Source organism: Falco rusticolus, chromosome 12, assembly GCF_015220075.1.
Source record: "Falco rusticolus isolate bFalRus1 chromosome 12, bFalRus1.pri, whole genome shotgun sequence".
Taxonomy (NCBI): domain Eukaryota; kingdom Metazoa; phylum Chordata; class Aves; order Falconiformes; family Falconidae; genus Falco; species Falco rusticolus.
The window spans coordinates 28,470,577-28,485,883 of record NC_051198.1 but is presented as its reverse complement, the minus strand read 5'-3'; the positions used below and the strand labels follow the sequence as shown (position 1 = coordinate 28,485,883).

General features: G+C 44.6%; 1 protein-coding gene across 1 annotated transcript in view; it reads right to left on the bottom strand.

Moving 5' to 3' along the window:
• Positions 1–921: 921 nt before the first annotated feature.
• Positions 922–15,307, bottom strand: part of CAPN14 (calpain 14) — an 89,387-nt gene continuing 75,001 nt past the window's right edge. The window contains exons 13-24 of the mRNA XM_037405134.1: positions 14,676–14,839; positions 13,914–13,925; positions 11,741–11,946; positions 11,154–11,190; positions 10,246–10,308; positions 8,592–8,649; positions 6,595–6,659; positions 6,072–6,140; positions 5,867–5,945; positions 4,608–4,724; positions 3,896–3,951; positions 922–3,615 (exon numbers count right to left, since the gene is read on the bottom strand). Coding sequence (XP_037261031.1) covers positions 3,586–3,615; positions 3,896–3,951; positions 4,608–4,724; positions 5,867–5,945; positions 6,072–6,140; positions 6,595–6,659; positions 8,592–8,649; positions 10,246–10,308; positions 11,154–11,190; positions 11,741–11,946; positions 13,914–13,925; positions 14,676–14,839 — 956 coding nt within the window. The 3' untranslated portion in view covers positions 922–3,585. The remainder of the gene's footprint in view (positions 3,616–3,895; positions 3,952–4,607; positions 4,725–5,866; positions 5,946–6,071; positions 6,141–6,594; positions 6,660–8,591; positions 8,650–10,245; positions 10,309–11,153; positions 11,191–11,740; positions 11,947–13,913; positions 13,926–14,675; positions 14,840–15,307) is intronic.

The window sequence follows — 15,307 nt, the reverse complement described above, 5'->3', positions numbered from 1 at the left end:
GTAAGGCAGGAGTCTTGTTGGCCCCACTGTAAAACTAGTGAAAAAGCACAGATGTGACCTCAGGCAGAGAACTACACCACAGTGCCTCAACAACGTGTAGACCTTCCAATTTTAACTGATTGCCCAGAAAGAAATACACAGATAGGCAGAAACACTCGATCTCGAACCTGGACCAGCTTGGAACCTCTCGAAAGGCGGTATCCCTAGTTGTCCAAGGGCAAGATCTTGGGGGTGATTTGCCTTGGGGTAATTTGTCCCTAGAGGACAGCTCTTCCCCTTTTACCTGAAGCCAGATGTCAGGTCTCTGCCACAGCTCTTCACTGAGGCCATGACCGCTCCAGCCATGCTTGCTGTTCCTGCAAGTCTTTGCCTATTTTTGAATTCTGTTAAGCTCAAGAGTCGAGCCTGTCCTGTTGCCATCTGGACAGAAGCCCCGACCACACAGAATGCACGCAGCGAGGCTGACAGCTACCTGCTGTACCCTGACTGCACACTACAAGTGTGCACCAGCTATATCCAGGAAACAAGACGTACTTCCAGTTACGCGCATGTATCTTGCGGCAGTAAGCAAAGGGTTTGCAAAGGGTTCATTCGTTCCTTTCAATTTCATCTCAGTCTTACTTTTACAGTATACCTCATCATCCAGCTTCTCTTCATACTGCAGCCATTATTTGCTACTCTTGTTAGTTGCACCTGCTTTTTCCAAAAAGGACCTTTATTAGCAATACTAGTCTCAAGCCGCAGCCCCACTTTTCTTTCATTTCTGCTAGAGCAATACCACCCACTGCAAAGCTCAGCATCTCTATAAATGCTGTGGTTACAAACAAATGCATCCTTCAACAGCCTTTTAAACCATTTTTTTTTCCACAATGCACATTGTAAATAAGGAATAATATATCTTCAAAATTGCCCTGAAAACGTTATTCAGTTAGCAATATAAAAGCCTCACAGTGTCCGAGTAGATGCCCTTGCCAAAAACATTTTATTGTGAGCCAGATAATTCAGTTTGAATTGTACATGGTTTGGTATAATCATTCCAGTAGAGCTTTCTTTACAATTCTCTAACAGCAAGTCACATGGCTCAATAAAGTTTATTGCTGCAAATGCTTAGTGATTCATAGCATGGATGAATCCTGTTTCTTTCCTGGATCAAGTAATCAATAGCAAAATAATCTCCCTGCAATTACATTGCTCTGCATTAAAGAGGTGTGAAGTAAATAAGTACAAAATCTGATAGAAAAAATGTGTACGACATTAAAATGAACCGCAGTTTGGGGTGCCCTGCACCACAGTTCCGCACATGACCTGTGGCAGAGCTATGTCCAGCATACTCCTAGCCTCAAATGATCCTTGCTCAGCTGATCACACACATTGTGCACTAAATCCAGTCAGGACCAACAGATTTTCACCCCATCATGTCCAACATAGTCCTGCTGTGAACACTGCACTCACACAGACGCCCCTGGCCACCCCTGTGGGTGACAGTGACCACCTTTATCAGAGCGTGCTGAAAAAGCAAGACCTACGCTCTCTCAATCAACCTTTTCAGCTCTTCCAGTGCTGCTCCTGCACATGGTAAATCAGTGTTTATAACATCCCCCACTGAGCTGAGTGCAAATTAAATCAGGCTAATTTAGTTTGCATCATCGTGTTCAGCTGTGAGTCACAAAAGGAAACAGAGGCATGACAGTTGGGAGAGGGCACATGCTTTGTGACGGAGCTGCTAACTGAGCCTCTTCTGGAGCCCAGCAGGACAGCAATGCTGCACCACCACTGCTTAGGGCCCTGCACGTCCCTGCTCCCTCTAACCTGCTCTGCTTTGCAGATCCGGACCCTGTGGCTCCAGTGACACCACAGCAGGCCACTCACAACAGAAGATAGATATATCATCTGTAATAAACAAGTACAAACCCAGCTATCTATTTATCTGGTTCTAACAGTTTTCTCATAAAAACAGTATGAAAATGATACTGTTTAGAAACAGGCTGTTCTGGGGAATAAAGTGCATACTGTTGTTTTTACTGTTTAATGCCTCCTGACTGGAACACTTATACACGATGGGGTTCCTCTCTAAATATGCGTGTGCTGTTGCACAGGCTTCAATGCAGTGGTAAGCACTTACCTGAGCTTAGTCTTTTGCTTGTGTTTACATTCTTATCTACAATCTACCTCATCCCTGGATCTCAGAGCACTCTGAAAGGATATTTATGAGATTAAGCACTAAAAAGTCACAAAAAGCCAGAGGGAAGGCTGACTATGCCAGTTGAATATAACTCCTTCATACAAAAGCATTAGAGTATGGTCTTTCATCATATGTTCATTCCCATTGGAGCAGTTTCATTCAGTGCCCAGACTAGGCTGTGCACTGGAAAAAAGCCACAACTGTGCTGTCCACAGGAATGCAAAAAACCCCCCACCAAAGCCTAAATCCAAAAAGAAACCACAAAATCAAAAATCCCAATCAAAGCATCAACCTGTAACAGGCATTTACCATGGAAATTTCCAGCCCAAATAAATAAATGGATCCTACAGACAGATGCATCAAGTAACTCTAGCACAGAGTTTGATGTGAATAGCCCCACTCATAATGTGTTCTCTAATGCTCTTCACAGCTATGCACCCAGTTTCTACTATTTAATTAGCTACAACCTACATGTGCCTGCATCATTTAAAAGCACACACACGCACATACACACTCTCTCTCTCTCATCCTGCTTTATAAAATGTAACTGGCAAATATCCAAATGTTTTACCAGACTGCTCCTGTATCATGCTACAGAGAACATCTATTCGCTGCCAATCTCCAGTGACTTTAAGACAATATGTATCAGTTTACTGCTCACTGCACTGTACTTTTCAATCTGCAGAGAAAACCCACTGCCTTTCTGAAAGATGTATTCAGACATCACAGCCTCCATCCACAACAAAGAGATGGAGGCCCAGCTCATTGCTTGGTCAAATCAACTTCAATAAGGCTATACTGACTTATAAAAAAAAAAAAAAAGAGATGGTTTGAATGCTTGCAAATCACCTTTCCAAGTCATGGCTAGGGAAAAGCATTCATTCTGAGAGTCCCCAGCCCTTCTTTGCCACGACAGACTCCTGCCCTCTACCATGGGCCTAGCAGCTGCAGAACTGGGATTTCCTCTATTAGATGACAAGCCACGCAGGGCAGGGGATGTTTCTCTCCCAAGCTCAAGAGACCCATCATCAAGCACAGCCTCTGGGCACTACCACAATGTATGCCATCCTATAGCAGTGAAACATCAGCATTAAGTAGGTGACCCAAACAACTCAGCCACTGCACTGCACAGTGTCACACTGTGCACTCGTAGTGATTAGCAGTCTCTTCTCCAGAAGGGCTGTCTGAAGTGAAATAGGACTCATCATAAATGCATTAATTGGCAAGACTTCAGTTCACCAAGTCTGTGATTATTAGGTCAAATCTGCTCTGGGGGAAGACCTTTCATACGAGGTAAATTGCGGGGCTGAGCCCAGAGAGTCCAGCACGCAGAGGAAGTTGAGAGAAAGCAGCCTTCCTCCTCCTGGTACAGGCCTGGGTGTCCCCTCCAGTACAACGTTGCTTCAGGAATACAGCGTCATCATCATCATCCACTGGAAATTAATGGAGAAAGTTGGTTGAACTCATCCATCCCTGTGAGAGCTCTGCAATATTCACAATTGAACTGGACTATGGGGCGTTGGACATTCTGTCTCCAGAAGGAGCAGAAGCCATAACAAAGGAGAAGACTTAGAAGCCTGAAGCTCCTTGGCTTCAGTAACCTACTCTGGCAGTGATCAGGTAAAGATACCTTTTTTAATGCTACAGAACAAAACATGCAGTGCCACTTGCAAAGAGGGAACCTGCATTTGACAGTCAGGGAATGGGCTTTACCTCGGATTCCCGGAGATATATGCCTTTGCCATCTTGTGTTAAGTTGCGAAAGGCCTCTGCGAAAGTAAAGGAGCAGCATTAACTTGATAGCCATGAGAGCAACACCAGCCAAGACATTCTGTCTCAGGTAAAACCTCAATGGGAGAGTTTGTAGGCTATTCACAAGTGCATGTGAGCTTCTCTGTTCTGTCACTGGAAGATCCCTGAGGGCCGGAACACAGGGAGCAGCTGAACAAAGTCAGGCATGTTACTGCCTGTCCATCCAGCTGTGACACCTTGAAATGTAGGTCATCCCAGCCTCACCCACCACAGTTTAGAGACACGTGTGAAGCATCTACATGACAAGCTCACAGACTGAGTTATCAGCAGTCCCACCAAATGTATATTCCAAGGCTCTCCTCTTCCTGGAAAATGAACAGTCTCTACCTGGACTTTACCTACCTCTTCCTACAGAAGTGCAAACCTGCAGGGACCTAAATCACTTTGATATGTACAGCCTGGATGTCTGTAGAAAAGTGACTGGTAGAAAGGTAGAGTGCTTGATTTCTTCTATATCTGTCCCTTGCTTTACAATTGATTACTCTTGGTCTATTCAGAAACCCAATCCTAGTTTTGACCTTGCCACTGCCAGCTGGAGCAGCATCAGAAGGGCCAGACAGAGCTTGGCTGGGCAGCCCAGCTTGCCCGGCCAGCCACGTAACGCCAGCCTCACCTCCCATGATCTCCACTCGAAGCATGAAGCACACAAAGCTCTCAAAGCTGATCTGTAAGTCAGGGTCACCATATCTGATTGCCATCAAATTACAGACTTCATTGCTGAGCGAAATGCCTTCATAAAAGGAGAGGGGAAGAAAAAACAAACAAACAAACAAACAGATTGAGATGGCATCTTCCAGCTGTACACAGTTGCATGTGCTATGGGTGTCCACGCAGCTGTGAGCATGCACAACCAAGTGGCCTTCAGCCGTTCTCCAACAGTTTGGTTTTTCAAACCTCCCCTAAGATAATCAAATATTAGGCAGACCAGACCACTATATGGAAAAATCTCCTCCAGACTTAAATGTGTTCAGATCTGACCCCCTATACTCAGTCCTGCCAGAGCTGGAATAAAATACACATGGACATCCTTTGCTTATGGGGTATGAGGATAATAATAGCAGCTGTGTTTAAGAGCAATACCCCACAAGAGGGTAGTAAAGGAGATGGAAAAAGAAAATCCAGAGGAAGCTCATACAGAAAGCATCAGTCCCAATGTCAGGCAGCATTTGCAAGGAATAAAAGCATTTTCTGTTCATGGCCTGGGATTTTAAGTTTGCTTTAGCAGAGGTCGGCCTGGGTTTCTCACTGTGCTTTCACTGACCAGATGAATTGGGTGAACACACACCAAAAAGAGGAGTGATATTTAAGCTGTTAACATGCAAAATAAGCTAAAAGACTGAGCACCAGCCCCCGCTCAAAGCCCAGTAACAGCAACAGAGCTTGGTCCAGTATTTGGACCTACATGTATTGTCTTCCATTTCTAAATCAAGCTTCAGGCAACCAGTTTTACCTCTGTGCAAGTCCCACACTTTAAGGTTCAGTCCCTGAGCTGTCGTCTTCAGCAGAGGCAGCAATTTACTATGAGCTAGATCTGGCCTCCTGCATGTATCCACACCCCCCACAGTCTTTTAAAATTAAATTAGCAACGAACAGGAAGGGATTTAAAAACTGGGTCTAAAATAGGCACTTCTGTTTCAGAGAACTATCAATATGAGACCACACTGGGGCAAAGATTAAGTAGCCCATCCCACAGCCAAATAATTTTCAGATGTGTTTACCCAGCTAAAGAGGGAAGCAGAGATGGCTAAGACCATGCAGCCTGTGATGTTTTCCACTCCCTCCTGGGCTTCACCTACAATTCCCAAGATGTTTCCCAGCCCTGAGCTTTACGACAAAGAGGATGAGACTTGTCAAGATCTGCTGTGGGCTCACCTGTCTCCTGTACAGCTGCATGCAGTTCCACAAGGCCAAGCTTTCCTGATCCACTAGTGTCTCTTTTCTGGAAAACTTCCTGGGGGGTGAGGGAGATAAAATATTTAAACAACAAAAAAAAAAAAACACCAAAACCCAACAGATGACACCAAAGGGATTGTGAGCAGGGAGATATTGCAAGGGGACACAGAATTTATTTTTATACCGAATAGAAAAGCAGCCTTTTCCACAGGACTCTGAATTCCTGGATACTCAGTGTGCCAGAGGCGTTCAGCTTCATGGGTGAATTAAGGTCAGAAGATCTCAATTAAATGTCAGAGAGCACCCATTACATAAAACAAAACAAACAAACCCCTAACAAACTACTAGCCACTCCAAACAACAAACTAACATAGCCACTCCAGCATTCAAACAATTGTAATAGGAGAATAATGATTTCTTAGACCACAGGCCTATCTATAGGCTTGATCCTCCTCCCACTAAAGTCAATGGGAATCTGGCTGCTGATTTCAGAGGCAGCAGGAATCAACTCTTTCCCAAACCACAACTCTTTCCCAAACCAATTCCATTCTGTCACAGCTGAACTGTTGTTATGGAGGGTGAGAAGTTCAATAAGAAAGTCCATGTCCTGGTGGTAAAGAAATCACAGTAACACCCAGTCTGCCCGAAGAAATAATGCTCCAGTGAAGTACTGTATGAGTCAGAAGTATCACTCATGCCAAGGATACATCCAGGAGTGCCAAGATACCCTGGCAGGCATCCAGACTGAAACTCAGGCGAAAACTCTGGAAGTCTGGAGAGAGAAGGAAAAAAAATATTGTTTTCAGGAGTCATTGAACATCTCTCAGAAAAATGAAGTCTCAAAATTTCCCCTCACTTAAGAGGGCTCAGGCCTCAAAGCCTTTGTGAAACTTTATACCCACTTGAGAAGACGTATCATTTATGATGATAAAAATATGAGGCAACAGGATGGATTCTACTAGTCTCAGAAAATCCAATATGAGCTCCCTGCAGGCATGTAATATGGAATGAAATATGGTGCACTATCTCAAGCTATTAGAGAAAATGGAAGGAAAAGGACATCCAAAGCTGTAATCCCAAACAGAATTTACTGCATGACCTTGAGCAAAGTCACTTGACCTGAAGAGCTTTGGGGAGCAGCACTGCAGATTAATTGAAACCCTTGTGCTAAGCATCTCTCTCGCGCTCTTTCACAGACACACTGCTAGGTCTGTTAATATAATTAAAAATACAGGCATCACTGAAAACATGATCCTGCATCAAAGCACTGATGAACCATTCCTGGTTCATACATAAGTTACATGAAGAGTAGCAGAAATAGACTCTAATCTCACTGCAAATCATGATTATAGATTGTCTGTAGACTTCCACTGAGCAAGGGACAGAATCATAACTCACCAATCCCTTCTCTGCAGAAAGTGAAGATGTTTTAATCTTGTAATAGCCCTGTTTAGTAAATATGAATCAAGTATTGTAAAATTTTTAAATGTCTGTCTTAAAATTGATCACTTATAAAAAATTAAAACTGTTCAACATAGTCTTCCCACAGATAAGACAGGGCCTGCTGGGTCAGTTTGCAAAGACAGAAGAGCTATCCTGGTCCATTTTTGTAGAAAAGGGAACAATGTCAAATACAGCCTAACTGGAAAAAGCATCACATCAGCCCTTTGTTCATTGTCTTTGTTGCCTATAATTGCTGGATAGTGTATTTTCTGTGTTGCCCATCAGTTGTTACCAGTGAAGAAACTGGGAAGGAAAACTGGGAATAATCATTGTATCTGTAACTTCATTATCATTGTTCAGATAAAAGAGCCACTGCAATACCTTGTTGCTGTCCAGGTAGCATTATTTATAACTAGGGACCAATTATAAGCTTGTGGAGTGCTCCGGGCTGCCACTGGCAGAGTGGATGTCACAATCCTCACGAAAGAGACAACCTCTGGGCTCGCCTGCTTCTTACAAGCGTAATTACACAGGCTACCCGCACCTCCATTCTGTTTCCCAAACACAAACAGTGCAAGGAACAGCCTTATGCATGCATAGCAGGGAAGAGTAAATAGGAATAGCAGGCAAGAACCAGGCACATCAAGGTAAAGACAAGACCCCTTCCACCACATAACTGCCTACAGATGAGGCTGACTTTTTACACCTTCCAGCAGTGGCACTGCTGAGGCTGTGGCGGTGGCACAGGCATACAGCTTCTCAAGGCTGAGGTCAAGCTGGGTTTGGAGGTCAAATCCAGAGTCTGCATCCACACACAGTATCTACGCTTGCTCTTCCCCCTCATTGTTTCAATTGGTGAAATTAAAAATAATCCAAATTCACTAATAATCCAAAGTCATAAGGCATCCCATATAACATTTCAAAGGGAGAGATACCAGTTAAAAGACTCTCAATTTCTGGCTGTAATCCTTCTCTAGAGATGGGATACTGTTTTATCCTAATTGGCTGATCTGGGTCTTTTAGGGAGACCGTGATTGGTTTGATATTTAATTTTTCCACCGCTTCACTTCTAAAATTTCTACCATGTTGATTCACACCCCAGCAAATTCTTTCTCTCTGGAAATCTAACATGGCATCAGAAGAGTCAGTTCAGTCAGATTCAAGTCAGTTTCTCTTCCCAGAAATCAAGAAACAAATACAGGAGCTTAGGCTTTTCTCTAGGAGGGTTTATTTTACAGAAACCTTATTTCTTAGCACTTACTTCTCCAAGATATATTATTCAGGATCCTCTGAAGCTGAACAGCATTTATTTCAGGATTCTGTGATATGGAAGAGAATTTTTAATTTTTAAAATTATTTTTTTTAAGTCTTAAATCACTTTTCTCCCTCTTTTGTTTTCCCAGCATGTCCCATCTTCATTCTCTGCTTTCCTGGCCCCACTCCAGTCACTGTGAAAATCAATAGAAAAGACTCCCTTTGAATATGACAAGATTCTCAGCCTGCAAGAGCTGCAGTCTGCTCTGAGCTAAGTTCTCAGGGCTCCATACAGATCAATGCTGTACTGCAGATTTACACTGAGTGAGGATCCAGACTGTTAACCTTTCAGCCCTAGCACCATCCCTCCCATCAAGCACACTGTCAAGAGACCTGCTTCAAGTATTTCCCTTTTATCATTTACAAACAAAACAAAAGAAACTTTGGAATACTCCCTCCCCAAACTTTTCAAAGCATTGACTTCCCCTCCTCCTTGTTATACTAAAGTTTACAGGTTTTTTTAGAAACTGGGACATTTTTTTGTTTGGAGATATTTTTTTTAAATGTCACTCTTCAAAAAATAAAAGCCTGTTTTCAGATCATTGAGGCATGCCAGGGTAATGCATTAAGAAGTGACAGTACTGCTCACTTCTGTGGGTACTTGGACCTCCTGACTGCAAAGGACAAGCACCTCACAATACATGGCAATTTCTACCACATATGAAAGCCATACCATTCTCCAAATCAGAATCTTAAACAAGTAAAAGCAAAGCAAAAAGTAAAAGCATTGCTTGTTTTTTGTAACAGCTTCCATCAAAATACTGCCATCAAAAGTGCAAATGTGTTTTTGTGAAATTGTGTTTGTCAAATACAGGGTATGCTGCTGAATAAACACAGCCACCTTTTCTGAAAGGTGGAACACTTGCATCCCTCACCATAGCTCACCATCACCTCGCTAAAAATAATCTTTCATAATAAGGATCACATTTCACAAGGAAAATGAGTGAAAAAAGGAGATGATGAGACAGTTGTTATCTACTTCACCTCTCAAAGCAAGTTAGCTTTCAGACAAAGGATACATGAAACAAGTGTCAATATTTCAGGGGCTGTTCTCCAATAGGCGACTTTCCCCAGTGAGTGTAAGAACACCCTAAAGGGTAGGATGGATCCACACAGCCCACCACTTTGTCCCCAGTAGAGGCAATAGGGATTACTTTTTAGTGAGAGCACATGAGAGGTCAGCTTTTGCAGTCCATTCTCCTGTTTCCCTGGCACCCACGCCTGCTGGAAAAGGGATCTTAGAGGACACCTCCCTGTCTAGTCCTTTAGTACCTGTTTATGGACCCGCTGCCCATCAGTTTGCTAACACCTTTTGAGCCTGTTGATACCATCACACCCACAATGTCCTGTGTCACTAAGTTCCAGGCATTCACATCCTGTTGTGCAGAGAAATAAGCCTAGCTCAATGCTACCGTATTTGCTAAGTCAAATCTGCTGCACGGAATCAGCGCTGTACACACAGCCCAGCCTCCTGAGGCCCCTCTCTGTTCCCTGCACTTTGCTGTCCAGACCTCCCTTGAATATCCACATGCTTTTGCTTTCACAGAGCCACATAGTAGCTCTGGAGGAGTTTACTCTGACACACTTATGGACACACTTACCTGTTTAAAATGCTTTGTGAAAAAATCCTCCCAAATCTTGCCTTCATACCTATCAACAATTTCCTTTAAGATATCAAAAGAAAAAAATCATTAACATAAGGAAGAAAAATATGACCACCCAAGTTACTAAAGATGCTTTCTCAAAACTGCATTCTTGTCCCCTGCCCTTCCAAACCTCTTCCCACCACTGCAATCAATGCCACATCACTAACACAGCCCACTTATGCTAAGACAGCTCCCCACCTCACAGAAATTCTATTTCTTGGAAAGAAATACTCAGATAAGACTCAACAGGGAGAAACATTTCCCCCCATCCAGCAAGCTGTGCAACAACAAAGGATGGAGCTTGCTCCGTGCCAAGAAGAGAGAGAAGGGTCTTGGTCCTTCTTTATACAGGAGAATAGAGGAGATGAAAGAACACCACCCCTGTTTATGTCAGGGGACCAGACTATGCTATAAACTCGCTGGCACAAACTGCAGATGTGCATGCACTGCCATTGAGCTCCATTATTTTGAAAATAACCTATATAGCACTGCTCAGGTCCCATGATGTCTTCAAAACTTTCAAGGCATGAAAGGAGTGGGGAGAATGGACCAGGAGTCTCCAAAAAGCCATGGACAGGAAAGACTGCAGAGCAAGTAAGATGGTGTCACTAAAAGAAGTTTGCAAAAAGGCAAAAAAGGCGTCTATAAAATTGCCCACCCCCCACACTTGACTGCATCTGTCTGCATGGTCCAAGGGACTCTGCCTGCGTTAGAGTCCTTTCTTTAGGACTTTCAAAAGTGCCACAACACAAGCACTCACATTCTCACTCAGCCTCTCTGTTAGGGCAGAGCACCAGGAAAAACCCAACATGCAGAGCTGAAGACTGAACCACAGACCTCCCACTTCCCTTATACTCACTCACCTTAGAAAGGGTGAAACTGGTGTTCCCACCCATTTCCCTAGAGGTGCAAAAAAGTCAGACACATTAAGGAGATATCCCAGAGTTGTGTGTTTGTCTATCACAGGTGGCATCCCCCATCCCCAGATGGGGCCCCAATCCGCTGTTGCAGCATATGTTTTTTCCCTAGTGTAACAGCCGCAGTAAGGGAAGCCCTCACATCCATATGGCTCCCCAAGGGCTGCTGGCATCTGAAGTCTCCAAAGCATCATTTCTGCACAAGCAACCACCCTAGCATTGCCAGCAGGGCCTCCTGGCAAACCAATGGTGCATCAAAAACTTGTCCTTCTCTACAGTCTCAAACATGAGCATGCTGCAAGAATCCTTTGTGTGGGCCTAGCTCAACACTTCTTGAAAGGGTAAGGCCAAAAGCAGTGCTTCAGCCACTGAGAATCCTAAGGCGAGAGAAACCCACAGCCACCCTCTCCAGAACAGATTGTGCTGCCTTTTGCAGACTGAAGTCTTTATGCTGCCCCCATTAGACTAGAAATACCAGATCATCCCACCATCCCAGAGAATTAGGTGCTGGCAGAGGGGTAGCAGCATCTTACTGAAGCACATGTTTCCTGGAGAAGACACGCAGGATGAATTCAGACTCCTTCTGAGGCTCCAGGGTGGATGGGACAATCACATAGACACCAGGCTCCAGGTGGAAGTCATGAGTCACTTCCCGCTCATCGAGGAAAACCTGGTGCTTGTTCACAGGCTGATGTTGGGTGAAGAAAGATGGGGGCAACTTTCTGTTGCTTTCCTGGTACTGTTAAGGGACAAAACAGAAAAGTGTTCTGCACCAGCTAAACAAATGGACAAAAGGCCTGAGAGGAATTCACAGGCATGGCATAGACATCCTACCTTCACAGCTCAGATTTCTTTACAGCACAAGCAGATAACAGGGCCCAAAGGACTCAGTCTCCTCCCAGCACATGGTGGTTCTCACTGTGTACCACCCCTGCCCAATACTAATATGACAAAGAACAGGGCTTCTTGCAACTTTGTCAACAATAAGGAAGGAACAGCAATAAAGACTAGGGAGAAGTGTCTCCTGTCAAAGTGGCTACTGCAAGAGTCATTTCCATACTGGCAGAAATGATTGCAGGCAGCAACTGCTCTAGACACTGCTCTTCACTAGACAGAACACTCCTCCTATCCCATAGGTATCATGCACTTTATCCCCAGCTTGTCCTTTGCACTAGGGATCTGGTAGCAGAGGATTTTTCGGAGCGCCTGTGATCTGAGTGTGCTGCAAGAGCAACCTAATCCCTAGCCCTGACTCCACACATATGTCCTTGATCTGCCTGGCACTCTTGGCTCTTACAAATGTTTTGCTCTGCAGACACTTTTCTGCAATAGTAGAATGGATAAAGTGTTGATCCAGGCAACACTGAAATGATTTTTAATGCCACTGAGTGCCTAGGACACAAGCCAAATAAATAATCCTGCTAGCTAAAACCACTGTCACCTTCTGATCTTGGCTGTTCCTCAAAACATTTAGCCATGTTACTCCACAGCTTCATAGTGGAGATGCTATTCCTCTTCCTTTGCCAGTATTTTTCTTACTAATAGAGCAATCTTTCTTCTGAAGAGTTCAGGGTTACTCCTCCTCACGCCCCTTATGTTAAATTCAAAGTTTTTATGTTCCAGTCAATACTTTGTTGACCGTAGTTCCAATGCCTTAGATGCTCTTGGCTTGCCATCTCTCTGTATTGATCTTGGCAACCACTACAAACCTGAAATTAAAGTTCTGGCTGCCACTGTTCCCTCTGGGGTGCAGCACAGCAGTGTGCTAGGGCCACGCTCATACCCGCCTCTGCCAGGAAATTTAATTCACTTGTAACCCTGATAGAGCCCAAAATATTTAAGTCAGGAAAGAGTGGCATCTTACCTCGTGGTTACCATGCTAGAAATACAGTAACTGGGAACACAATTGTGCTGCCCTGACCATACATCCAAACTACTTCTTTAGCAGCCCAAATTCAAAGGGACTTTTGTTTAAGAGGTGTTCTGAGTATTAACAGCGTGGAAGATATGCCCTTTCCAGATAAAAGGAGCTAAGCCTTCCCTGTTTTAAATAGCCCTCTGAGGCTGGGGCTGAAGCTGGGGCTTACATCAGGGTTTAACACTCGGGGCCCTTCCTTAGGTCTAAAAGGCTCCTGGCTAAAGAAAATGTTAGAAATACAGCTGGCCTGAGGAAGATGAAAGCACCTGTAGCATCAGCTCCAGAGCATGCCCAGGCAGAAAGGAACCTGAGCTCTGCAGGAGGCCCCTGACTTCCAGGGACACAGGCTCTCTTCCCACCTCATCCTAAGTCTGGGAAGCAGCAGAAAGGTAGCTCTGGATCCCCTGAGAGCTGCAGGGAGTCTAGCTTAGACACAGCCAAGAACTGGGGCACCATCTCACAACTGAAGCATGGACAAAGTGCTGATCAGGTAAACACTGATGCCACGTCTAACACCTCTGAAGACTCAGTGCAGAAGCTGAACAACTAACAACCCCTTTTAAGGCCACTGAGCCCTCCTGATAGGACTGCTTTTCAAAGAAAGAGTCAATGGATAGCTGTGCATTAAAACCACTTACTGTGGTGCCTCACTGATCTTTGTCAACGTACACTGTGACTAGCTATCAGCCAAGGAACAAAGGCAAACACAACTCCTTCAATGTTGTCATACCAGGTGCACCAGCCCAGATCTCCCAACAAACAGCCAGCAGCAGTGACAGGGGACTCACCTGTAGGTCCACCTGCAGGAAGAAAAGAAACAGAGCATCTGTCAGACAGGGACCTCTGAGTCTCACACAACATAGCCATGTCATTGCTGGGAAGCGGCTACATATGCCTAGCTGCAGTCTTTGCCTTCAAAAACCTCAGCCTCTTCACCTGAAAACCCTTCCTCACAGTAATTGCTCTGTAACTGTGCAAACTCACAGCAGCAACAAAAGCTGTAGCTGTGTTCGAGGGAGGACAGTGGTTCTGCAAGGCACTCTGATAAGCAGAGAATTAAGGGGAGGAAACTCTACTTCTTCTAGAGATATCCACTTATCCCTGGATACACAGGGAACTAGCAGTATTTAGACATGGGCAGCTGCCATATCATACTAAGACCACTTCTCAAGCACAGTTTTACTATGGATGGAAATAGCCCAAGGGCAACACTCCCCCTGCCCCAAAGTAAGGGGACTCCTGGCACCCTTTCCCAACTCTTGCACATACTTTCAGAGAGGGCAAAGTAAAGCCCATTGTGCTCTGAAGCAGGAGGCACTTCTCACTGCTCTACAGGCTAACACACGGCATGCCAGAGAGGCAGCAAGCGGGGCTCAGAGCCTGAGGAAGCCTAGCCCTGATGTGTGAGGAGACTGGGCACAGGCAAGAAGAAAAAAGCACAGATCACCCTGTGTGCAACAAAACTCTTGGTCTGCAAAGCTTTACAGTTTACAGGGGCTGGAATTTTTCCTATTTGGTGAAAGCAAGAAAGGCAAAGAAATTCTTTGCACCCTGTAGAGTGAAAATCCAATGAAGAGGTGAGGAGCTCGGTTCCGGTGTTTGCTGCTGTGTTTCTGCATCAGGGATATAACCACACTGCAGGAACCCTGGCTTTTCTTACCATCTTCAACGGGTAAAACATTCAGCCAGTACTGAGGGTTCATCCAAAAGGTGCCTAAGCAAAACAAGAAAAACATTTTGATGTCATTTCCGTCACAAAATTGGTTGCCAGCTTCCTACGTGATGCCTGATGTTGGACTGAATAGGTGACAAGTTTTCTGGACCTCCAGACACCACAGGAATTTGATCTTAGGGTGCAGTTTGCAAGTTTAGCAGTGCAACCACTATGTAAGACAGAAGGAAGGCCAAAGAGCAAGGAACATTCCTGCTCACCCGCAACTAAGAGCTTGTTTTGCTTATAAATGTATCACTGCCCCTCTATCACCTTCGGTGTATGGGCTAGCTGACTTCAGACCCCACCTGCTCTGCTTCCGGAAGGGCTGAGCCTCTGTATTTCCCACTCACTTTACCTAAAATAGCACTTCCTGGAAGTGCTGAGGATGCAAATTTTAATAGATAATTTTAATGCCCCAAAGAAGCTCAGTGCTGGCAATTGATCCTAGGATCCTGCAGCTCATTTCAT